The 26299-nt window shown below is 41.9% G+C and overlaps 1 protein-coding gene across 6 annotated transcripts in view; it reads left to right on the top strand.

The window, feature by feature from the left end:
- LOC115112902 (serine/threonine-protein phosphatase CPPED1-like) overlaps positions 1-22570 on the top strand; it is a 32573-nt gene extending 10003 nt beyond the window's left edge. The window contains exons 3-5 of one of the 6 annotated variants that reach the window (XM_029639937.2): positions 6426-6598; positions 6960-7218; positions 21393-22570. In XM_029639937.2, the coding sequence (XP_029495797.1) occupies positions 6426-6598; positions 6960-7218; positions 21393-21619 (659 nt within the window). In that variant the 3' untranslated portion in view covers positions 21620-22570. Of the gene's footprint in view, positions 1-6425; positions 6599-6959; positions 7219-9531; positions 11361-11512; positions 12011-21392 lie in introns of those variants that run through there. The other 5 variants (XM_029639938.2, XM_029639942.2, XM_029639940.2 and 2 more) reach the window with 5 other exon arrangements.
- Positions 22571-26299: the final 3729 nt, after the last annotated feature.

Raw genomic sequence — 26299 nt, 5'->3', positions numbered from 1 at the left:
CAGCATTCTCTGTCACCAGTGCAAATACCTTCTGTGGTCCAAGGTCATTAATGACTACCTTCAGCTCATCTGCAATGTAGAGACCGTTGTGTCTCTTGTCCCTTGTGCCAGTGCTCTTGTAGAATACTGGTTGAGGGGTGGAGATGATGTAGTTAATTTTTCTTTGCCCACGAACATTCGACCACCCATCAGAGATGATTACAATACAGTCTGCTTTCGCTATGATTTGCTTGACCTTCACTTGAACTCTGTTGGACTCTGCATCCAGCAAATGAGTAGATAAAGCATGTCTGGTTGGAGGGGTGTATGCTGGGTGAAGAACATTCAGAAATCTCTTCCAGTATACATTGCCTGTGAGCATCAGAGGTGAACTAGTTGCATCCACAGCTTGAGCAAGACACTCATCAGCATTTCTCTGACTACGTTCCTCCATTGAGTAAAAAAAAAACCTTCTGATTCCAGGAGGACCATGAGCTGTCGCTATCGATAGTGTTTGATTAATCATTTTGCACCTCAAATAGAAGTAGAGGGACTTTTGTCAGAGGTTGCTTGTTTTGAGCCCTGAGAGAACTTTATGCACTTGGCCAGATGATTCTGCATCTTTGTTGCATTTTTCCCATATGATTTGGCACAGTATTTGCAAATGTACACAGCTTTTCCTTCTACATTAGCTGCAATGAAATGTCTCCACGCATCAGATAGTGCCCTTGTCATTTTCCTGTAATAATTAGAAGAAAAAATAATACCATTCCATGTACAGATAAATTGTTAAGCAGTTAGATTAAACAACTCCTTTGTAAGATAAAGGTTTTAAAATGAAACATGTATGGAAACAGGTGAATTAACACTCTGCAGTTAGCAGGCTCAAGCAAGCTAAAACCCATATGGTAGCAAAAACAAACTAGCAGAGATTGTTAACAAGTTAGAAATGATTTAAACACACTTTTCTGTAGGCTACTATTTACTAGTTAACAAAAAAATAATGTAGGTCATGTAAAATATATTCACCCCACCCAGTATTGTAATCAAAACTTACCAGAAAGCATGTAGTCCTTGGCTCAGACAATGTAGTAGTGTGGGCTCAATAGCATCTCATTAGTGTGCAAGATCTTGAGAATCAGTTGTACATGTGATGGAAAAATGCACTGTGCATGCAGAGGGTTGCAATTCCATTGAATTGGGGGTAGTTTAACCAAAATGTGCCACAATAACTAGAATTGCCTTGTGTATCCCACAAAAAAAACTAATGACAAAGCAAATATTTATATATATATAAAACAGATCACAATTTATATATTTTTTATTTCACCTTTATTTAACCAGGTAGGCCAGTTGAGAACACGTTCTCATTTACAACTGCGAACTGTTCAGACCCTTATTGAGTACTTTGTTGAAGCACCTTTGGCAGCGATTACAGCCTTTAGTATGACGCTGCAAGCTTGGCACACCTGTATTTGGGGAGTTTTTGCAGATCCTCACAAGCTCTGTCAGGTTGGATGGGGAGCGTTGCTGCACAGCTATTTTCAGGTCTCTCCAGAGACGTTAGATCGGGTTCAACTCTGGGCTCTGGCTGGGCCACTCAAGGACATTCAGAGACTTTCCCCGAAGCCACTCCTGCGTTCTCTTGGCTGTGTGCTTAGGCTCGTTGTCCTGTTGGAAGGTGAACCTTCGCCCCAGTCTGGAGTTCTGAGCACTCTGGAGAAGGTTTTCATCAAGGATCTCTCTGTACTTGGCTCCCTTCATCATTCCCTCAATGCTGACTTGTCTCCCAGTCCCTGCTGCTGAAAAACATCCCCACAGCATGATGCTGTCACCACCTCCCTGACCAAGGAAAAGTCTTTGTGGTTCAAAACTTCTTCCATTTAAGAATTGATGGAGGCCACTGTGGGGGACCTTCAATGCTGCAGATTTTTTTTTGGTACCATTCCCCAGATCTGTGCCTCGACACAATCCTGTCTCGGAGCTCTACAGACAATTCCTTCGACCTCATGACTTGGTTTTTGCTCTGACGTGCACTGTCAACTGTGGGACCTTATATAGACAGGTGTGTGCCTTTCCAAATCATGTCCAATCATTTGAATTTACCACAGGATGACTCCAAGTTGTAGAAACATCTCAAGGATGTTCAATGGAAACAGGATGCACCTGAGCTCAATTTCTAATCTCATAGCAAAGGGTATGAATACTTATGTAAATAAGGTTTTTCTGTGTATTTTTAATACATTTGCAAAAATTTATACCAACCTGTTTTCGCTTTGTCATTATTGTGTGTGTGTGTGTGTGTGTGTGGATTGAGGGAATTTAATAAATTTTTGAATAATGCTTTAACGTAACAAAATGTGAAGGGGTCTGAAGGGTTAACTGCCTGTTCAGGGGCAGAAAGACATATGTACCTTGTCAGCTGTGGGATTCCAACTTGCAACCTTTCGGTTACTAGTCCAATGCTCTAACCACTAGGCTATGTCTGATATAGCCTAGTTATAATGAACATGATTTTATTATGGCTATATAAAAGGTATAATTTGTATTGTATTTTGCACGATGCACATTTAGCTTAATGAGGAGGACCAAATCCTACCTCTGCTTACATAACACATGTTGTGCCAAACTGAAACAGCAGGGGTGTCCTCAGCCCACGCCCTATCTCATTTCGTCCATGCTTAGTAATAATGACTACGAATTTGCCTTGTGCGTTCTGCTCATGAACACCATAATGGACACATTTCTACATTAAAATGCATTCCACACCTGCACAATCCTTAGTGCCCAGTGTCTCTTTTCAGTTTAATCCGGGCACGATTCCCTCTCATTCCGCCTAGTCCCTCCCTCCCTGATCAGTTGCATTTATAGGTCACTGCGAGATCAGCGGTCCTTACCAAACACACAGTGATAGTCTAACCGCAGGGTTTGGGAACATTTTAAATGGCCTGCCGTCTCTCCTTGTTACCGTCAAGCAGCCTGAGCAGGTTGTGTGTGCCAGACGCATTACACACCACGTCTGTCAGATGCACAGTCGTTTCCACAGTGCCCACTGCCAGGGGGGTATCACCAGGCAACGCTGCCTAACTGACATTTGATTTACACCTAAACTGTTTGTGTTTATTTACAAAGAGTATAAAACTGTTGCTGGCCAGAGGATTGTCAACAAACAGGGCTGTCAGGGACAGACAAGATATTGGCCCCAACTGTGTTTTGTCTGGTGTCTCTTTGTTCTTCTTGTGGTAAACATCTCCCATCTCAACTTGTTTGGATCCCTCTCTCTATTGTGTGAAAACACATATCTTATTTCTCTCCAAATGAATTTGTCCAAAATAATGACTTAAAATTGTGCTGTGTAAAAAAGGGTGCAGGATGGTGCTGTGTAAAAAGGGTGGGCCGGAATTCGATGGGTAGGCATCGCAGTGTGCAGACTATTTGTTGACACCTCCATCATCATGGAAGGAGAGAGGCTACATTATAAATTTAAATTCTCTACTTGTATCCTTCAACACTGTACATTATCACTGTAGTGATCAGGATAACACAGGGCCTTGAAGGACTCGGCAACTGACGGTTTGATCGACCATCACCTTCGTTAACCACCTGTTGTGAACCACAAGGCTCCATGCTGGGCCCAATTAAAATGCCCATCCCTGACCACAATCCACAAAAAGCAGCTGTCAAAGGGAACATATTCCCACGGAACACTGTCAGTTTCCCAGCCGTGCTGCTGTTATTGACAGATCTCTCTGTGATCCCATCCCACTGACGAGGACTTCCCCTTCACAGAGACTCATAGAGACCAAGGAGCCATGAAACGTTCAGAGGAGAGATGATTAGAGCAAAGTGATGGACCTAACACACTCCTAATGAGCACTACAAAGGATTCCAGGGACGTCCTCAGGGGTTTGTTTGTGGGCGAGGAGAGCCAACAAACAGGGGAAGGTGAGAGTGAGGTTATGCTGAGTTTCCATTGAGGATTTACCACAGTGTTTTACCCAAAAGGCTCAGACTTTTTTGTTTCCATCTACGCAGGCCGGTACCCATGCCGCACTGGGCCATGGCTCTGGCGGACCTGCTCTAACTTGGAGCCAAGCCAAGGCCCTGGGTAGTTTTCGGCTGGCATCTACACATAACAATGGCTAATTGCACACTTTAACACCTTGCCACAAAGCCTTGAATGATGCAGAGGTTGTTGATTCTGCCCGATGGAAGCACAATAACACTAGAGCTTACATTAACATAAAACACTGGTGACACACTGGGGTGGGGGTATGTCTTAGTGGAAAAACACCAACTCCCCCTCCACCCATCTGAACACCCCCTAATTTCTGTTGAAGGCAGTTAGTGGGACTCTGGGTGGAATTGAGCAGCAGCAGAACACAATTTGGAGAGGAGAGAGATTGGAGAAATCAGGCTCTGTGAGAAGGCATAGTGTGTGTGTGTGTGAGTGTAGTATACTCTGTGTTTTGCTGATGGGGACTTCCAATAGGAAAAGCTTCTAATGGGTTAAGTGAGGGGTTGGGGACAGGAGAGAGGAGACCCTGTAGGGGAGATGTTTCAGAACCACCACCAGAAAGGAGAGTTAGCCTATATACAGTCTGATATGGATGCATAGCCTGTATACAGTCTGATATGGATGCATAGCCGATATACAGTCTGATATGGATGCATAGCCTATATACAGTCTGATATGGATGCATAGCCTATATACAGTCTGAATATGGATGCATAGCCTATATACAGTCTGAATATGGATGCATAGCCTATATACAGTATGAATATGGATGCATAGCCTATATACAGTCTGGATGCATAGCCTATATACAGTCTATGGATGCATAGCCTATATACAGTCTGAATATGGATGCATAGCCTATATACAGTCTGATTTGATATGGATGCATAGCCTATATACAGTCTGATTTGATATGGATGCATAGCTAGACTGAAGCTAGAGAACCATTCCGTCTCCTAAATGCTTGAGCCAAGGATGCGGTATACAGCTGAGTACAGGACTATAGACCCCCCCCCCACATGGGAATGTGTTTATCCAAACCTGTCAAAATCCTCTTTCTCAGCTATGTTCTGAACCCTACTCAGTCTAGCTCAGCCCATTCGCTGTCTAACTAAAGTGACCTTACCATTGTAATAAATCATAACTTTAAGGTCAGAGATTGTAGCAGGCTAGGTGAATGAAAGTCAGCATTGCAATGAGACGTGGTTATAGGTTACAGTTTAACTGCAGTCAGTGTTTTAATGGGAATGTGTCTACAGAAATCACAGATAGCCATGTTTCATTCATCTCAGTTTAAGTGTCCCAAATCCATATTGATGAGGTATAACGGTAGCAGGGCAGGGGCTGGAGCTTGGCTATGGCTGGAGATGGGGCTGGAGCAGGGCTGTGCTGGAGCAGGGCTGGAGCTTGGCTATGGCTGGAGATGGGGCTGGAGCAGGGCTGTGCTGGAGCAGGGCTGTGCTGGAGCAGGGCTGGAGATGGGGCTGGAGCAGGGCTGTGCTGGAGCATGGTTGGGACTGGTGATTCATGGAAGTGTCATAGCAGCTAATTGCTGTATGGTGTAGTGTGGTTGATCTAACAATAGTAGCCTGTGTGGCGGCTCTAACAACAGTAGCCTATCTGTGTCTGTAGGCGAGGCCTCCTTTTTTACAATTGTAATATTGTTTTAAAGATTGATTTAAGAGGACTTATGAAAAATGTATTTGCCAGTAGCTAATATTCTAAAAAGTGAAACCCATATGAAAGCCTGAGACCAGACTCTATTTATTGTCCATTTGTTCACAGCAGTAGTCAGTTGACCTCTCTCTCTTATTCTTTTTTACCTGATTGATTTTGTTGCGGTTTACGATTTAACGTTCCTCTGATTTTAAATAATGTTATTGTATTGTAACTATTAGTCCAGATGGCTCTCTGATCGGGTGTATTCTCCCACACTAGTCATCAGAGGATTGCTTGCTCGTCCAGTCCCTTATACAGGACATATGGGCTGATTGGGCTCCCACCCCACTAGGTTTTTATCTTGTGTTATTTTCTCTCGTTCTTCGTTTTGTCAGAAATACTCGTCTTATGAAACAAACTCTGTCCAAACTTCTATCTCCAAAAGTAGGGCAGTAAAATAATTACTTAAATGAAAAAATAAAAACCTGAAGAAAGGAAGGCATGAAATACTTTGCTATGCATTAATGGGTTTGTTTGATACACGTTGTAAATTATAAATGGACCCATTGTACTCTTTCTCCTTACTTTATTAAGAGTGGTTACATTTCTCCGTTTTTATTCTGTATCCTCTTTGTGTGGACGGTAATGAATAATGTGAATAGGCAGGGGGTAATAACGTCCAACCAAACTTTAAATGCAAAAAAAACCCTGGGAAGTTCAAACTAAATGTTACCACTGTTCCAGTGATTGTGTCCTCTCCCCCATACAGGCACCCAGTACCGGGAGGGGCAGGAGCGGGACTTGAAGGTGGCTCTGAGGGGCACAGACCCCTCCATCCCTCTGGTGTTTGTCAGTGGTAACCATGACCTGGGTAACACACCCACCCCAGAGACTGTAGCCCAGTTCTGCAACGCCTGGGGAGACGACTACTTCAGCTTCTGGGTGGGTGGCTAGAGTGAGATGAAAACTTACTGTAGATGTGGATTGTACAAAACTCTTTAAGTTCCTTACATAAACACTGGTCCTTGGAGCTGGATAGGAACAATTGACCTGTAACATGAGGTATGAACAGTAGGAACAGAGTGACACCCCTTTTTATCCAACATGAATTACTACTGTTATTGTATACTCTGTGGGGCCCAAGCTGAAAGCAAAGTGATGTCATAATGCTGAGACAACTGTCTCTAGTCAGGTCAGTTGTATTATGGCTGCTTTAAAGGCATTAATGAGAACCATGGCAATGACATTATCTTAATAACCTTAACCTATACTGTAATCCCAAACGTGCCACTCTGATTTTTAGGTTGGAGGGGTGCTGTGTCTGGTGCTGAACTCCCAGCTGTTCTTTGATGCGTCGGCCTGCCCCGACCTGAGAGACGCCCAGGAAGCCTGGTTAGAGGGCCAGCTGCAGAGGGCCTCTCAGGGGCCCGGGGTCACCCCCAAACACGTCCTGGTGTTCCAGCACATCCCTCTGTACTTAAAGACCCCCGACGAGGAGGACGACTACTTTAACCTGCAGACCGCCACGAGGCAGAGCCTCCTAGGCAGGTTCAAACGGGCAGGTAGGTCATTTAACTTGATTTAACCTTTATTCAGGGGCGAATCTAACTTCCACTAGACTTATTTTCACTTCATGCATTGATGTCAATGTTAGACTTAGTGAAAATTACATTTCAGCGGAAGTTAGGATTCACGCCACAACCTTTATTTAGGAAGTGGTCTCCTCTTGTTTTGTGCTTAGTGAACACAGCCCAGATTTAGCTGTGCAACACAGCCCTCACACCAGGGAAAGATGGGATTAGTGTGTCAACAGGTTTACTACAGGATAAGTCACAGTGAGGAGGACCAAGGAGGAACAGCCCCTGAATTTTTTTCCCACATTTATAGCCTGAATTTAAAACGGATTAAGTTGAGATTCTGTCACTGGCCTACACACAATACCCCATAATGTCAGTGGAATGATTAAGTTGAGATTCTGTCACTGGCCTACACACAATACCCCATAATGTCAGTGGAATGATTAAGTTGAGATTCTGTCACTGGCCTACACACAATACCCCATAATGTCAGTGGAATTATGTTTTTCAATATTTTTTGCAAATAAATTAAAAACAAAAAGCTGAAATGTCTTGAGTCAATAAGTATTCAACCCCTTTGTTATGACAAGCCTAAATATGTTTAGGAGTAATGTGCTTATGTCAAATAAGTTGCATGGACTCACTTTGTGCAATAATAGTGTTTAACGGACTATCTCATCTCTGTACCCCATACATACAGATAATTGTAGATTTAATCACAAAGACCAGGGAGATTTTGCAATGACTTGCAAAGGGCACATATTGGTAGATTGATTTTTTTTTTTACCAGACATTCAATATCCCTTTGAGCATGGTGAAGTTATTAATTACACTTTTGGATGGTGTATCAATAAACCCAGTCACTACAAAGATACTGGTGTCCTTTCTAACTCCGTTGCCTGAGAGGAAGGAAACAGATCAGGGATTTCACCAGGAGGCCAATTGTGACTTTAAAACAGTTACAGAGTTGAATGGCTGTGATAGGAGAAAACTGAGGATGGATCAACATTGTAGTTTCTCCACCATATTAACCCATTTGAGAGTGAAAATAATGAAGCCTGTAAGAATAAAAATATTCAAAAACATGCATCCTGTTCGCAACAAGGCACTTAAGTATTACTGCAAAGCAACTCACTTTTTCTCCTGAATACAACTTGTTATGTTTGGGGCAAATCCAATACAACATATTACTGAGTACCACTCTCCATATTTTCAAGCATAGTAGTGGCTGCATCATGTTATTGATATGCTTGTTATCGGCAAGGGCTGGGGAGTTTCAGGATAAAAAATAAACGGAATGAAGCACAGTCAAACCTGGTTCAGTCTGGTTTCCACCAGACACTGGAAGATGAATTCACCTTTCAGCAGGACAAAAACTTAAAACACAAGGCCAAATCTACACTGGAGTTGCTTACAAAGAAGACAGTGAATTTTCCTGAGTGGCTGAGTTAGTTTTTATTTTAAATCTACGGCCAGACCTGAAAATGGTTGTATAACAATGATCAACAACCAATTTGACAGAGCTTGAATAATTTTGAAAAGAATAATGGGCAAATGTTGCACAATCCAGGTGTGGGAAGTTCTTTGAGATTTACCCAGAAAGACTCACAGCTGTAATCGCTACCAAAGGTGCTTTTACAAATGATTGACTCGGGGGTGTGAATACTTATGTAAATTATATTTCTGTATTTCATTTTCAATACATTTGCAAACATTTCTAAAAACATGTTTTCACTTTTTCGTTATGCGGTATTGTGTGTAGATGGGTGAGAAATTTATATTTAATCAATTTTGAATTTAGGCTGTAACAACAAAATATGGAATAAGTCAAGGGGTATGAATACTTTCTGAAGGCACTGTACTTAATTTAAACCATGCTCAAAAGTATACAAAGGTGAAAGTGCATAGTGCTGAAGAAAAAAAGGAGCATACGTTTCATCAGTGCTGTATAAAGCTGAAGACGTAAAACTAATTCAAATGACACCTGTATGTCTTAAGTGTGTCATTTTAGTTAGTCTGTACAGCACTGATGAAGATGTAAAAGCTGAAACCTCTATGCTCCTTTTTTTTGGTTTAGCCCTTTTTAGCACTTTCAACTTTTGCATTCTTTTGAGCATGGATTGAATTAAGAATATTTTAGAATCTCGGCCTCCTTGCTTTTCCCCCTTCTCATAGCTTGAGTGTGAGTACGTTTTTAACTCTACAGTTATGTTTACTCTCAGGCACAGACCACCATTCATTCTAGCCTAAACACAAACTCTCAAAATGGATTTCAGCACTTCTATCTAATGATTTCAGGGTCTGCTGTTTTTTTTACCAACATGTCAAGCTCATATGAAAGGAAGATCAAGTTCAACTCATCCACACTAATATTTCCCCAGCTGTTATGCTAGTACAGCTATAGACTAGGGCATGGGAGTGTTAAGTATCGCACTCATACCCTTGTAGTAAAGTAATATAACACACATAGCCAATGTTCTCTTAGTGATGCAAGCTATGTTGTCTAATATAATGGGCGGTGTCAGAGGAAAGCCCATAAAATTGTGGGCTTCCCCCCCATTTGTTTTGTATGCTTGTTGTATTCGGCGCATGTGACAGCTTGATTTGGTAATGTACAAGGTTACCACATTGTCTTCTGTAATTTTTTATTTATTTTTATTTTACCTTTATTTAACCAGGCAAGTCAGTTAAGAACACATTCTTATTTTCAATGACGGCCTGGGAACAGTGGGTTAACTGCCTGTTCAGGGGCAGAACGACAGATTTGTACCTTGTCAGCTCGGGGATTTGAACTCGCAACCTACTAGTCCATTAGGCTACCCTGCCACCCTAACCACGAGGCTACCATTTGTGTACTCTACTGTAATGTACGAGGCTGCCATTTGTCTACTCTACTGTAATGTACAAGGTTACCATATTGTCTACTGTAATGTACGAGGCTACCATTGTCTACTCTACTGTAATGTATGATGCTACAATTTTCTCTACTGTAATGTACGAGGCTACTATATTGTTTACTGTAATGTACAAGGTGACCATTTTGTCTACTCTACTGTAATATACGAGTCTACCATAGTCTACGGTAATGTATGAGGCTACTATTTTGTCTACTCTACTGTATACGAGGCTACTATATTATCTACTCTACTGTGTACGAGGCTACCACAGTCTACTGTAATGTACGAGGCTACAATTGTCTACTCTACTGTAATGCACAAGGCTACCATATTGGTCACACTACTGCAATGTACGAGACTACCATATTGTCCACTCCTCTACTGTAATGTACGAGGCTCCCATATTGTCCACTCTACTGTAATTTACAAGGCTACCATATTGTCTACTGTAATGTACGAGGCTACCATATTGTCTACTGTAATGTACGAGGCTACCATATTGTCTACTGTAATGTACGAGGCTACCATATTGTCCACTCTACTGTAATTTACAAGGCTACCATATTGTCTACTGTAATGTACGAGGCTACCATATTGTCTACTGTAATGTACGAGGCTGCCATATTGTCTACTGTAATGTACGAGGCTGCCATATTGTCTACTGTACATATTTTCTGCAGATGGAGCTCATCTATTCTGAGACGCTTGTCTGTTTTGTCCGGCAAGCTATGATCAGCATCCTCTCTCTCTCTGTTAGCAGGAGAAGTGCTGCTATTCCTATCATTCCTAATCACCAGGGTCAGATACTGGTTACGGTCTCTCAGCTATTGTTTAGTGTTTTACTTGTTTTGTTCTATTTGCATCATACAGCAGTAGGCAGACTGGCTGCAGCGTATTTTGGTACGAAGACTCCAAAAGAAATATTGCGTTTTAGAGACACCTTGTTCCTGTTTATTGGAAAACTGGAGATGTGTATATGAAGTGTTTTTCACTGCAGGGCATGATGCTGGCGTCTGGTAAAAAATATCTCAACCGACCGAAACACATTTCAAAATAGAGTGCCTTTTAGAAAATATTCACACCCCTTGACTTGTTCCACATGTTGCGTTAGTCTGAATTTAAAATGTATTAAATTTAGATTTTTTTTGTGACTGGTCTACACAAAATGCTCCATAATGTCAGTGTAATTTTCTTTTTACAAATGAATTAAAAATGAAAAGCTGAAATGTCTAGAGTTAAGTATTCAACCCCTTTGTTATGGCAAGCCTAAATACGTTCAGGAGAAAAAAATGTGCTTAGCAAGTCAAATAAGATGTTGCATGGACTCACTCTGTGTGCAATAATAGTGTTTAACATGATTTTTGTGGCAACCCGGGGGCCAGCAGGGAGCTACAAAGCCAGGAGCAGGACTTCTGTCAGCTCCAGAGGGCTAGATAGTTTCCAAGGTGAGTCAGCACCATGGACAGCTTTATAGGCACCCACTGTGGCTGGTGATTTGACACCAATACTACCCAGTCCAGGTGATGCAACCAATTGGCACCTGGAAATAGTCCCACCTGTCCCTCGTTACTCCAAATGGGTATAAGTAGAGGTGCAGTCACTCGGGCGCGTCGGCAGACAGGAAGTGGGTACGCCTAGACCTCAGAAGAACTGGAGAAGAGGACCCATTCCCGGGCAGCATGCCCCGGACTCATTGCTCTCTCTTGTTCATTAACACAGGCGGTCTGAGAAGCTGCCACACAGTGACCCACCCACTACCTGAGAGGCCTTTCAGTTGTATTTCTCCCCGTTCCTCCAAACCTTTTATTAAAGATCAACTTTTGTTTGAGCGCCGCAAAATGGTCTCCGGCTGTCTTATTTTGTGAGTTTCACCTCTGACTCCCCTGGGCTGCCACAATACCTCATCTCTGTACCCCACACATACAATTATCTGTAAGGTGCCTCAGTCAAGCAGTGATATGAGAAAACGGAGGATGGATCAACATTGTAGTTATTCCACAATTACTAACCTAATTGACTGAGGGAAAAGGAAGCCTTTCCAGAATACAAATATTCCAAAACATGTGTCATGTTTGAAACGAGGCACTAAAGTAATACTGTGAAAAATGTGGCAAAGCAATTAGCCAACTAATACAAAGTGTAATGTTTGGGACAAATCCAATACAACACATTACTGAGTACCACTCTACATATTTTCAAGCATAGTGGCGGCTGCATCATGTTATGTGTATGGTTGTCATCGGAATGGACTGGGGAGTTGTTCAGGATACAAAATAAACTAAATGGAGCTAAGCACAGGCAAAATCCTAGAGACAAACCTGGTTCAGTCTGCTCTCCAAAAGACACAGGGGGACAAATTCACCTTTAAGTAGGACAATAACCTAAAACAAGGTCAAATCTACACCGGAGTTGCTTATCAAGAAGACATTGAATGTTCCTGAGTGGCCTAGTTACAGTTTTTACTTAGCTAGACAGTCATTTTTAAGCTATGATCAAGCTCTGTGTCAAGTTGTTTGTTGAAGAATTTTAGATTGAAAATATTGTACAATCCAGGTGTGCAGAGCTCTTTTATTATCCACAGGGATTTGATTAGGAGATAAGACTTTAACCCCCTTGTTTTAAGCCTGAGAGGAGTGAGGAGGTGTAAAGCCTTGGGAACAGAGATGGAGGTTGGTGATAATGTGTAGTGTAGCACCAGGGTGTCAGAGCCCAGGGGATGGGAACCAAAGTGAAGGTGTTGAATGTCCTCTGGGGAATGTGTAACTGTTTAAAAAATGTTTTATTGAATATCCGAAACATACAATATACTTGCAGTGAAGCCGCTCAACAACTACATCATATTAGTCATCCAACAGACTCCCATTCAGAGAGACACACCGAAGCATCTCAGGGTCACCGTCCTGCTCAAGGGCACGTTGACAGATCTCCCACCAGGCCAAAAAAATGTGAATCCGAACCCTCCAAGTCCCGTCCCCCCCTCAAGAAGAAAATTTAAAAAAATACCCACATCCCAACCCTCAGCTTCCCTCAGCCCATCCCATCTATCTCTGCTGGCCACCCACTTCGGGTTTCTACGCAACACATATCTTTCAACTATGCTGTAATGTTTAACGTACATTTTCAATCAATCTAATCAAATAGGATACACAGATTGCGAGTTGAATATAAATGATTTTACTAAGAGTATTAGTGTATTAGTAATTGACTGACCAGGTCTCTCCAGATCTCCTAACAGTACTATTACTAGGGTCAATTTTAGATCAATGCTATGCCTTTTCAGCCATTCCTGAACCTGAGACCAGAAACAGGCTACCTGAGGGCAATACCAAAATAAATGGTCTATTGATTCTGTATTCTCACAACAAAATCTACAGAGCTTCGATGATTGTATGCCCCGAATATTCAACATTTTGTTGGTGGCAAGAATTCTGTATAATAATTTTAGCTGAAAAGCACGAAGTCTTGAATCTTGTGTTTTATATATCAACTCATACACCCTGTACCATGGAATCGGTACATCAAAAATCTCTTCCCAACTATTTTTCAATCTGTATGTGTAACTTGTTGCACGCCCATATACCCTCACTGTTTAATTTAGGTGAAGGAGGTTTCTGTGTGTTTACAGACCAGGGAAGATGAAGGTTGTCTCTACAGTATTGTTTCGGACTCTGAAGTCATTTCTATTGAAAGGGCATTTATAGATGCATGAGCATTGTTGTTCCTCGTGCTCTCAGAATGGGGACACTTAAAGGGATAATGCCAGATTCTGGCATGTAGGCCCTTCTACTTCCACAGAGTCCGAGGAACTCATGGATACCATTGATATGTCTCTGCGTGCAGTGTGTAGGAAGTTAGGGGTAGTTTCACAAGCCAATGCTAATTAGCCTTAGCGCAATGACGAAGTCTACAGGTATGGTAGCGTTGCTCGCAGTATCCCTTTAACTGTGTATAATATGATGTAAGCTTTTAGTTGTAACCATGTTTCTTTTGTATTGTCAAGCATGTGAATTGACAATGCGAATACTACTACGACCAAGATGAATCATGTGTTTTTCCATTCATGTCTGATGATTTAGTATTCATGATTGATATATTGCCCCTTCAGATATATTAACTGGTTTTTAATTTCTCTCTGGCGCTCTATTGATGTTACTGAGAGTGGAGAACGTACATATCTGGTTTCCCAGGCAGGTGGAAATCTTTTTCACCAGCGTTTCGTGGATGTTACTGATATCAAATCAAAGTTAATTTTTTGCATACACAGTTTTGCAGATGTAATTGCAGGTGCAGCGAAAGGCTTGTGTTTCTAGCTCCAACAGTGCAGCAATACCTAGCAACACAATAACACACAATTTTAAAAAAGGACAAGAAATTAAGACATAACAGAACAAGTGATTTAAAGAGTAGAAATCAGAAATCATCTAGGAATCAGTCTCGGGATAAAAGACCAGAAAACAGCAGGACTGAAGCTGTGCACCTCTGATCTACCCCCACACCACAGTAACACACAGCACAGTAGTATTATGTGTAGGGTGAGGACATTGGAACGGGATCCTGAGATAGAGGCCATGTCCCAAATGGCACCCTATTCCCTATATACAGAAATACATTTCATCATGAAATGGTAAAAGGCAGTGCTCTATATAGGGATTAGGGTGCCAGTTGGGATGCAATAAGAGAGATATGATGAGAGTGATGGATCTTTCAGGCACAGGCCATAGATGAAAATCCACATGCTAGCTACTTAAGTTTTCTATTTCCCTCGGTCATGCTAATTATCTACAGCTGGACACGCTTTCATGATGAATTATTTCTAGTCCAATACTCTGACACTCGCCCTCTACCACACACACAAAGGGTAGAAATGCACACACATTCACACGCACACCGCAGTCTTACAGATGTGTCAATGACAGCTCCGTTGGGAGTGAACAGTGTGAGAGTGGGAGGCTAAGGGAGAGTCCAGAGAGAGAACCTTACATTTACATTACATTTAAGTCATTTAGCAGACGCTCTTATCCAGAGCGACTTACAAATTGGTGCGTTCACCTTAAGACATCCAGTGGAACAGCCACTTTACAATAGTGCATCTAAATCTTTTAAGGGGGTGAGAAGGATTACTTTATCCTATCCTAGGTATTCCTGAAAGAGGTGGGGTTTCAGGTGTCTCCGGAAGGTGGTGATTGACTCCGCTGTCCTGGCGTCGTGAGGGAGTTTGTTCCACCATTGGGGGACCTTCACCCCATTCTGAGGTCCTGAGTGCTCTGGAGCAGGTCTGAACAGGTTGGACCACTTATTTATCCAAATCCTTTTAATGGCGTGGTCAGGAAGAACTCCTGAGGGAAACAGACTACGTTAGGTCATTAGAGCTAGTGACTGATACCACTTGTGAGTGCAGACAGAGTGTGTAGATGTTTCTCATCTCATTTTTCCATTTGGACTCGACAGCAGGCCTGACTCTAGCTGGAGATATGAATGAGCCAGTAACACTGGCTGTTAAGTGATCACTACCAATTAATCCTGAAGCTTCACCACACTATCAAGAGGAGCAGAGTAGGCTGACTACTCCTCAACATTGACAGATGGTTTTAGCTCAATTGGTGAAGAACAAAAGTGCTAAGTGACATGGCTTGTTTTATGTTGTTTGTGTTTGTTTTATAAATCATTCTCATTTGGTTTCATGAGCTTTTTTCATGACTGTAACACTGATGTATTCAAATTAATTCAGGATGATTTCATCATAACATTAATAGCTTTTACTTTTCATTCTGGGGTACGTAGAGTTCTCAACTCGTGTTATCAAGAATGATAGGATGATTGTGTAAGGTGTGATAGCCGAACCCACAGATTGTGACACCCTCCTCACCCTTCAAGCATTAGGCAGGTTAGGCACAGTTCCTGTCCTGCTGTGACCCCTGCAGATAGACATGCACTGGATAGAGGTCCTTCGGTTCCGTAACAACAAAGAGTCAAACAATACATGTATTTAAATCAGAACATTCTGAACTGCTCTGTCTCAGTCTCCTGAATAAACCCAGAGGTAGGACATCAAAATGGGAGCGGGAGAAAGAGAGATGTATGGCTGATTTAGACTGGGCTGGCTGGTTGCCAGCTGTAATTAGTAGCTTACTGCTCTCTCTCTCCTCTCTCTCTACCTCTCTACCTCTATCTCTCTCTCTACCTCTACTGTGATGGTCCTCAGAGGAAACCTACTCATTTAAAAAGTAATTTTTCTTTCGTCTTGTTGGTTCACTTCCTCTTATTTTTCCTCCTGGTAATTCTGTTTTTTTCCCTCTCTGATGCTTACGTCATTGTTGCTGTGGTTTGTATTTTCTTAATCTTTTAAGGGTTTGCAGAAAGGTTAGTAGTTACCCTTCAATTCAAGTGTGCATCTAGCAAGTGTTTTTTTTTCTCCACATTTGTAGGGTATTTGTTTTGCAAACTCTACCATCTTGATTGATTAAAATAATCATGATATTATTCTGCCAGATAAGTATAGGCTACTTCGTAGTTAACATTTAATTGAGAAAGTTTTTGGGAAAGCTTTCCATCTACCAGAAGACTTTTCATTAGCATCATCGCTAATGGCTACACAAAGTGGTAGCTTTGCACACACACACAGCAAATACGAATCACTGATGCATTCTGTTCATGTCTTATGATAAACATCTGCAAATTGAATTAATTCAATACATTTAGTTGATTCCCTGCTAAGGTCAAATGTTTTTTAATATTGTTGAATTATGTTTTAATGCCTGGATTCCGTGAGGGCCCTAATTATCATATTTGAGACAGAATGAGGCTCTACTACCTACTGTTCCTGCAGTGATAATTCACCATCTTCTTCGAATGACTGGGACCGAGCTCCCTGCCATCCAGGACCTCAGAAGGGCGTCAATCGGTGTGAAAGGAAGGCCCAGAAAATCATTAGACTACAAACCCACCCAAGCTGTTCTCTCTGCTTCCGCACGGCAAGCGGTTCATCAAGTCTGACACCAACAGGCTCCTGAACAGCTTCATTTCCCCATGCCATAAGACTGTTAAATAGCTAACTAAATGGCTACACGGACTAAGTTGACCCTTGTATTTTATTCTTATTTTTGCAGTGTATCTATGTACACTCACAGGGTCCTACACACACTCACTCCATCGTTTGCTCTCACACACACACACACACACACACACACACGGAAAGTATTCCGACTCCTTGACTTTTTCCACATTGTGTTATGTTAGGCTTATTCTAAAATTGATTAAATTGTTTTCCCCCCTCTCATCAATCTACACACATTACCCCATAATGACATTAAACATGATTTGGAAAGGCACACACCTGTCTATATAAGGTACCACAGTTGACAGTGCATGTCAGAGCAACAATCAAACCATGAGGTCGAAGGAATTGTCCGTCGAGCTCCGAGACAGGAATGTGTCGAGGCACAGATCTGGGGAAGGGTACCAAAATATCTGCAGCATTGAAGGTCCCCAAGAACACAGTGGCCTCCATCATTATTAAATGGAAGAAATATGGAACCACCAAGACCCTTCCTAGAGCTGGCCTGCCGGCCAAACTGAGCAACCAGTGGCGAAGAGCCTTGGTCAGGGAGGTGATCAAGAACCCAATGGTCACTCTGACAGAGCTCCAGAGTTCCTCTGTGGAGATGGGAAAACCTTCCAGAAGGACAACCATCTCTGCAGCACTCCACCAATCAGGCCTTTATGGTAGAGTGACCAGAAGGAAGCCACACCTCAGTAAAAGGCACATGACAGCCTGCCTGGAGTTTGCCAAAAGGCACCTAAAGACTCTCAGACCATGAGAAACAAGATTCTCTGGTCTGAAGAAACCAAGATTGAACTCTTTGGCCTGAATGCCAAGCGTTACGTCTGGAGGAAACCTGGCACCATCCCTACGGAGAAGCATGGTGGTGGCAGCATCATGCTGTGGGGATGTTTTTCAGCGGTAGGGACTGTGAGACTAGTCTGGATTGAGGGAATGATGAACGGAGCAAAGTACAGAGAGATCCTTGATGAAAACCTGCTCCTGAGCAAGGTTCACCTTCCAACAGGACAACGAGCCTAAGCACACGTTCAAGACAACGCAGGAGTGGCTTCTGGGAAAGTGTATGTACTTGAGTGGCCCAGCCAGAACCCGATCAAACATCTCTGGAGAAACCTGAAAATAGTTGTGCAGCGACGCTCCCCATCCAACCTGACAGAGCTTGAGAGGATCTGCAGAGAAGAATGGGATAAACTCCCCAAATACAGGTGTGCCAAGCTTGCAGCGTCATCCTGAAGAAGACTCAAGGCTGTAATCACTGCCAAATGTGCTTAAACAAAGTATTGAGTAAAGGGTCTGAATACTTATGTAAATATAATATTTCAGTTTTATATATATTTTTTTATACATTTGCAAACATTTCTAAAAACCAGTTTTTGCTTTGTCATTATTGGTTATTGTGTGTAGATTGAGGTGGGGGGACAATTTAATCATTTTTATAATAAGACTGTAAAGTAACAATGTGGAAGAAGTCAAGGGGTCTGAATACTTTTTGAATGCACTGTATTTCCATAAATTTGCACTCATGTAGATTGGATGTTTTTATTTTATTTAACTAGGCAAGTCAGTTAAGAACAAATTCTTATTTACAATGACGGCCTACACCGGCCAACCCCGGACGACGCTGGGCCAATTGTGCACCACCCTATGGGACTCCCAATCACGGCCGGTTGTGATACAGCCTGGATTCGAACTAGAGTGTCTGTAGTGGCGCCTCAAGCACCGAGATTCAGTGTTTTAGGCCGCTGTGCCACTTGGATGATGAAACTTGCCAGCCAACCAGCGAAGCAATTCAGGAATTTTTGAAAGTCCTTGTCCTGCAAAGAAACAATGATTATAGTTGGAAAAAATGTAATTAAATGTGGAACGTGATTACATCACGTGCCTGGCTGCGTACTTTCAAAAGTATTCGGCAATCTTCATTTATCACAATAAATTATTTGACAAAAGAAAAATCAATGGATAAAAATGTTGTGGATCTTTAGAAAATGTCTCCTATGTCTGTCGTTTCCATTACATCTGTCGCAATAAAAAAAAAAGTGCAACATTGCTTTTGTTGAAAAAACCTGAGTCAATGGAAACCTGCCTATTGACTGATGAGACGAGTCACTAACTTTGGCATCACTGTCTGGCCCGGACAGGAAACCTAGGAATTGTGTTTTTATTTACATTACATGGACGTGCAAATTTACGAGCATTATGCTCTTTTCCTCCGAAAAGAAATTCCACTGCAGTCCGAGATCTGTATATAATTAGAAGATACTCAGGTATCCGCCCTTACAATGGGAGTCGTCCCAAAGGCGGGAAGGCAGGCGACAAGCTTAGGTCTAAATTACGTCATAGAAACTAATAGAGCCTTTTTGGACAGATTTTTGGCGAGAGTGAAACCTCTCACTTTGCTTCTTCCTCTTTGCTGCGTTTCCCTGTCATCGCTCACTTTGTGATCAATAGATCGCTAGAAGATGCATGCCGTTTATTCTAGCGGGAGAGGGCTCGACGGACTAACTAATTTAAACTTTTAAATAAATAACATAGTTAGTATGATGTGTAAAATGTATCCACGTGAAAATGAGTCTGTAACCAGCTGGTTGATATGTTGATGAGTGCATTGGCATAACTAAGTAACGCTAGTAGAATAGCCGCTGGGTTTTGATAGCAAATTAATTTAGCCTGCAAAAAAATGTTTATCAACTTCCATCTATATTAGATTCATTATTCAATGGTGCACCCATTATGTGTAGAATCTGAATGTTGCTGATCAGGGGACGAAAAAGTATTTTTTTGAAAAGCAACTCCAGGGTTTTCTTTATGTTATTTTAGTGTTGAGGATTGGATGGATTTCCAGGACATGAGTCATGTTCATGTGTACTGTGGACAGGAATTTAGTTTCTTCGTTGCCAGCTTTAGCCCGTTTTAATTATATCCTTGGCATGTGTTGTGTATTGAGGAATGGCAGCAAGCGGGTAGAAGTCTAACTACCCCGCTACTGTTAGAAACGAAACATCTTACTTCCTCTGTCTGCCAAAACCTAGAGTGAACTCACAGTGGGGAACACGCACACACATCCGCAAAAAGATAATTACTTATTTGCACTTCTCATTCAGGGGCTTGCTTGGCCAACCAGTGTGAGTGTGAAATCAGTTCAGTGCCTTCTATTTCTCAGGAGAAACCCGAGCCCTGCAGAAACACCGATAGAAATCAATTTAATAATGACAACGATTGTGATGGAAAAGAAATTGAAAAGTAAAAAGCCCCTGAAAAGTTTCTACATTTTTACAAACTATTCAAAAATGAGTTCAGTTTCTCTCAGCTTGCACTCCCTCTCATTCCCATCTCTCTCCCTCTCATTTTTCTCTCCTCCCCCCCTCCCTCAGGCATTTGTTTTCAGTCTATCTGACAGATATGGCAATGATCTCATTATGCAATTATATTGAGCTAATATGAATATATTGCTGTTGTATGCAGATCAGGGACAGTTTGCCTGTGTTACATTTAGGTCTGTATATGCATGTAGACAGGATGCAGACTGGAGCTGTGTAGAAAACAGAACCGTCTTTCTCCAACAAACCCAACAGACACCGACACCATATGGTCACATGTCACTTAAGGTTAATCAATACTAATTGGATTATTAATCGATACCGTCACTTTCTGGGGTTGCTGTTTTTTGGGACGAAACCCCAATATTGTGGCTGGACATAATGGGTCTGGTGAGCCAAAAAGCTTTGATAACCCTCTTCTTACTCCTCTTCTTTACTCCTCCTCTTACTCCTCCTCTTACTCCTCTTCTTTACTCCTCCTCTTACTCCTCTTCTTTACTCCTCCTCTTACTCCTCCTCTTACTCCTCTTCTTACTCCTCCTCTTACTCCTCCTCTTACTCCTCTTCTTACTCCTCTTCTTTACTCCTCCTCTTACTCCTCCTCTTACTCCTCTTCTTTACTCCTCCTCTTACTCCTCTTCTTACTCCTCCTCTTACTCCTCCTCTTACTCCTCTTCTTACTCCTCCTCTTACCCCTCCTCTTACTCCTCCTCTTACTCCTCTTCTTTACTCCTCCTCTTACTCCTCTTCTACTCCTCCTCTAGCTCTTCTTACTCCTCTTACTCCTCCTCTTACTCCTCTTCTTTACTCCTCCTCTTACTCCTCCTCTCTCGTATTGTTGTAAGCCTCCTCCTCACACTCTCTCTCTTGCTCTGTGTTGTGTAGGAGTGAAGGCGGTGTTCTCCGGCCACTACCACCGTAATGCGGGGGGGCTCCACAATGGCCTGGACATGGTGGTGAGCTCCGCTATAGGCTGCCAGCTGGGAGAGGACACCCACGGGGTCAGGGTGGTGGTAGTGACCGCCGACCAGGTCATCCATCGCTACCACAGCCTGGAGCAGCTCAGTGGGCGGGGCATGGACGAGGACCTCAGGAAACTACTGCAGGCCTGAGCCAATCAGAGAAGAGGGGACACACAGGAACAGAATACCAGGGCCTGATTCATGAAGCATCTCAGGAGAGAAGTGCTGATCTAGGTCCCTCTTTTTATTCCTTATGATTTAAAAGGCCAAACGGATCCTACATCACTACTGCTACTCTGACTCTTAATACAGGCTCAGAACACCAGACGGTGGAGAGGAAGCCTGTCAATCATCTTAAGACCTGTAGCCTACTGTGAATAAGCACCAACCCATTGTATTGGACAAGGTCATCAGTCGCAGAATGTGCTGGATTTACCTTACTCCAGAGAGAGAGAAAAAACTGTTCTACTGTTGTCATAAGTTACTCTTGTCAAGAATATCCTAGTTATGACTATCTCTAAGGTCTACAAAGACACTGTCTGTAACACTCATTGTGCAAACTAATCCAATGAGCATGTCCTGTGTTAGTCATGTCTTTTTTATATCAAGCTTGGGGTGAATAATGTTTGTCTAGTCTAGTTGCAGCAGCACTGAATGTCTTTACTGACAACGGGTACTAGTATGACTCTATAGCCCTGAAACGACTCCCTGTTGCCCTGTATGAATATTTTCAACCCCACTCACCCAATCCTTGACGCAACAAATTGTCATGGCAACAGCAGTTGTCCTCGTTGAACAGGCCTGATGGTGGTGATGGGTGGGCCAACAACAACATGATGACCTCTGCAATGAAAACACTGTAATGGGATAAACAACTCTTCAGTTTACGTCAACATCCTATCTGTGAATGTGATGTTCCCTACTATGTATTTGATATCTTCTTGACCTCATTGAGAATTTGTTATATTAGATTTGTGAATTGATTTAGTACTTAAGTTGGGGTATGCTCAGGAGGATTCCATTAGTTTAGTTTCTTTAGTCGCACTACAACTAAATGTCATGTTTTGTTTTTTAAATGAATAAACATTGATTTAAACTATTGCAATGATTATGTAAGTGATGTTGCTGAATTGTTGATCATCTGTCCATAACAGCTACACAAACTTTTTTGCGCCTTCCTCTTCTCAGTGCACCTACCCATCCCCTCCCAATAGAGGTCTTATACTGTGTGTCTATTGATAAGGCCGGTCTGTGTCCCAGACCCCCTAAACACATAGGGTCCATCCTTGCAAACAAGTTTTTCTGCATCTTAAAATGCGCATTAGCCAATTAAAATTGTCAACATAGTTGCACGTGATACAATCACAGACACATCACAGACAAACTGAATTGGTCCACCCACACAGACAGCATCGTGAAGAAGGCGCAGCAGCGCCTCTTCAACCTCAGGAGGCTGAAGAAATTCGGCTTGTCACCAAAAGCACTCACAAACTTCTACAGATGCACAATCGAGAGCATCCTGTCGGGCTGTATCACCGCCTGGTACGGCAACTGCTCCGCCCACAACCGTAAGGCTCTCCAGAGGGTAGTGAGGTCTGCACAACGCATCACCGGGGGCAAACTACCTGCCCTCCAGGACACCTACACCACCCGATGTCACAGGAAGGCCATAAAGATCATCAAGGACAACAACCACCCGAGCCACTGCCTGTTCACCCTGCTATCATCCAGAAGGCGAGGTCAATACAGGTGCATAAAAGCTGGGACCGAGAGACTGAAAAACAGCTTATATCTTAAGGCCATCAGACTGTTAATAATGGGAATTTAATAATGGGAATTGATGGGAAATGATGTAAAATATATCACTAGCCACTTTAAACAATGCTACCTAATATAATGTTTACATACCCTACATTATTCATCTCATATGTATATGTATATACTGTACACTATATCATCTACTGCATCTTTATGTAATACATGTATCACTAGCCACTTTAACTATGCCACTTTGTTTACATACTCATCTCATATGTATATACTGTACTCAATACCATCTACTGTATCTTGCATATGCTGCTCTGTACCATCACTCATTCATACATCTTTATGTACATATTCTTTATCCCCTTACACTTGTGTCTATAAGGTAGCAGTTTTGGAATTGTTAGCTAGATTACTTTTTGGTTATTACTGCATTGTCGGAACTAGAAGCACAAGCATTTTGCTGCACTCGCATTAACATCTGCTAACCATGTGTATGTGACAAATAAAATTAGATTTGGATTTTTTTTTGTTTAGATTTTTTACAACGCTACATGTTAGCTGTTCACATCACATAATCTAGCACATTTAGCCCTATGCTAACCTGACAAGGTGGCAGTGATGATTTCCTGTCAAAAATCCCTCATCAGCCTATCAAAGACTTTAAGACAAAATTCATAAGGCATGTTTTCGCATATGACAAAATCACACGTTTTTACTTATCAGTTTCACACACATCCACGTACGTTTACACAAAAAGATAGGTACATACAACATTTTAATTTGATCATACATTGTAAAAACAAAAAGTCAAAGAGCCTTATGATTTTGTCAAACAGCTGTCATGTACATCTAGTACCATTGTTGCTAGGCAGTTGACTGAATCTTCTGGGTACTGTAACCGTGGGTTCGAGGCCCCTTCAAGCTTTTTTGTTAAGGATAAAACTGTTCACTGCTGGTCCTCGATGTTCTATTCAAAAAACGTATATGTGACGGAGTGGATGATTATAATAATTCATATAAAACGTTGTACATGTAAGTGTAGCCTACATAAGAAATTACATGGCGTTTTTGGTCTAACAGTAATGTTATACTATGCTATCATATTCAGTATGTTAGGCCTATGTAGAATACTAATGAATCATTAAGTGATCTTGTAAGACATTGATTCAGCTTTGATATAAACTTTATTAAATGAGCACCATTCTGAGAAGTGGGGACCCCACTAGGTCTGCAAGAGGGACTCAAAGAAGCTCCTAATTAAATATATGCAATCTTAATTTACAAGGTTTTGGCTGCACTTCCCTTCGCAACACTACAATCAATATAATTCTACATTTCAGAGGAACAAACGTATCTCACCTGGGTTTCGAACTTTCCGCAAAGGCAGTCAATTATTAGAAGCCTGGCTCGCTACACTGAATATTGGTCCAGTTGTAATTGTATTTTAGTGACTTTGATTAGCGGATGTTGCAGTAGGACTTCTGTTAAAAGGAAAGATTCATCAATTCAGAATGTTATATCGTTTTTGTGCATCTCGGACGGATGTTCTATCTATTCCCGGGGTAATGCCATGTGTATCTGAGCTATTGCCGTTCAAGCAGGCAGAAATACAGCCGGTATGAAGCAAAACCCTTCATACTGGATGTATTTCTGCCTGTTCTATCACGTCCATCTACGGCAACATTTTTAATTGGCTGATGCAGCATTTGTTACCAGATATAAATCACTGCCACCTGGTCAGGTTAGAATAGGACTAAATGTGCCAGTTTAGGTAATGGTAACAGCTAACATGCAGTGTTTTATCACGTGCAACTATGTCAACGATTTTAATTGGCTGATGCGCATTTTGAGATGGATCAAATTTTAATTATAAACTGGGTGATTCGAGCCCTGAATGCTGATTGGATGACAGCTGTGGTATATCACGGGTATGACGAAACATTTATTTTTACTGCTCTAATTACATTGGTAACCCGTTTATAATAGCAATAAGGCACCTCAGGGGGATGTGATATATGGCCAATATACCATGGCTAAGGGCTGTGTCCAGGTACTCCGCATTGCATCGTGCATAAGAATAGCTCTTAGCCGTGGTATACTGGCCATATAAATCAAATCAAAGCTTATTTGTCACGTGCACCGAATACAAGAGATGTAGACCTTACAGTGAAATGCTTACTTACAGGCTCTAACCAATAGTGCAAAAAAGGTTTTAGGTGAACAATAGGTAAGTAAAGAAATAAAACAACAGTAAAAAGACAGGCTATATACAGTAGCGAGGCTATAAAAGTAGTGAGGCTACATACCGACACCGGTTAGTCAGGCTGATTGAGGTAGTATGTACATGTAGATATGGTTAAAGTGATTATGCATATATGATGAACAGAGAGTAGCAGTAGCGTAAAAGAGGGGTTGGCGGGACACAATGCAGATAGCCAAGAGGGGTTGGCAGGAGCACTGGTTGGTCGGCCCAATTGAGGTAGTATGTACAGTGCCTTGCGAAAGTATTCGGCCCCCTTGAACTTTGCAACCTTTTGCCACATTTCAGGCTTCAAACATAAAGATATAAAACTGTATTTTTTTGTGAAGAATCAACAACAAGTGGGACACAATCATGAAGTGGAACGACATTTATTGGATATTTCAAACTTTTTTAACAAATCAAAAACTGAAAAATTGGGCGTGCAAAATGATTCAGCCCCCTTAAGTTAATACTTTGTAGCGCCACCTTTTGCTGCGATTACAGCTGTAAGTCGCTTGAGGTATGTCTCTATCAGTTTTGCACATCGAGAGACTGAAATTTTTTCCCATTCCTCCTTGCAAAACAGCTCGAGCTCAGTGAGGTTGGATGGAGAGCATTTGTGAACAGCAGTTTTCAGTTCTTTCCACAGATTATCGATTGGATTCAGGTCTGGACTTTGACTTGGCCATTCTAACACCTGGATATGTTTATTTTTGAACCATTCCATTGTAGATTTTGCTTTATGTTTTGGATCATTGTCTTGTTGGAAGACAAATCTCCGTCCCAGTCTCAGGTCTTTTGCAGACTCCATCAGGTTTTCT

The sequence above is a fragment of the Oncorhynchus nerka genome, linkage group LG28, assembly GCF_034236695.1.
Source record: "Oncorhynchus nerka isolate Pitt River linkage group LG28, Oner_Uvic_2.0, whole genome shotgun sequence".
Taxonomy (NCBI): domain Eukaryota; kingdom Metazoa; phylum Chordata; class Actinopteri; order Salmoniformes; family Salmonidae; genus Oncorhynchus; species Oncorhynchus nerka.
Note: the sequence above shows the minus strand (reverse complement) of the source record. Positions and strands in the feature narration are given on the sequence as shown.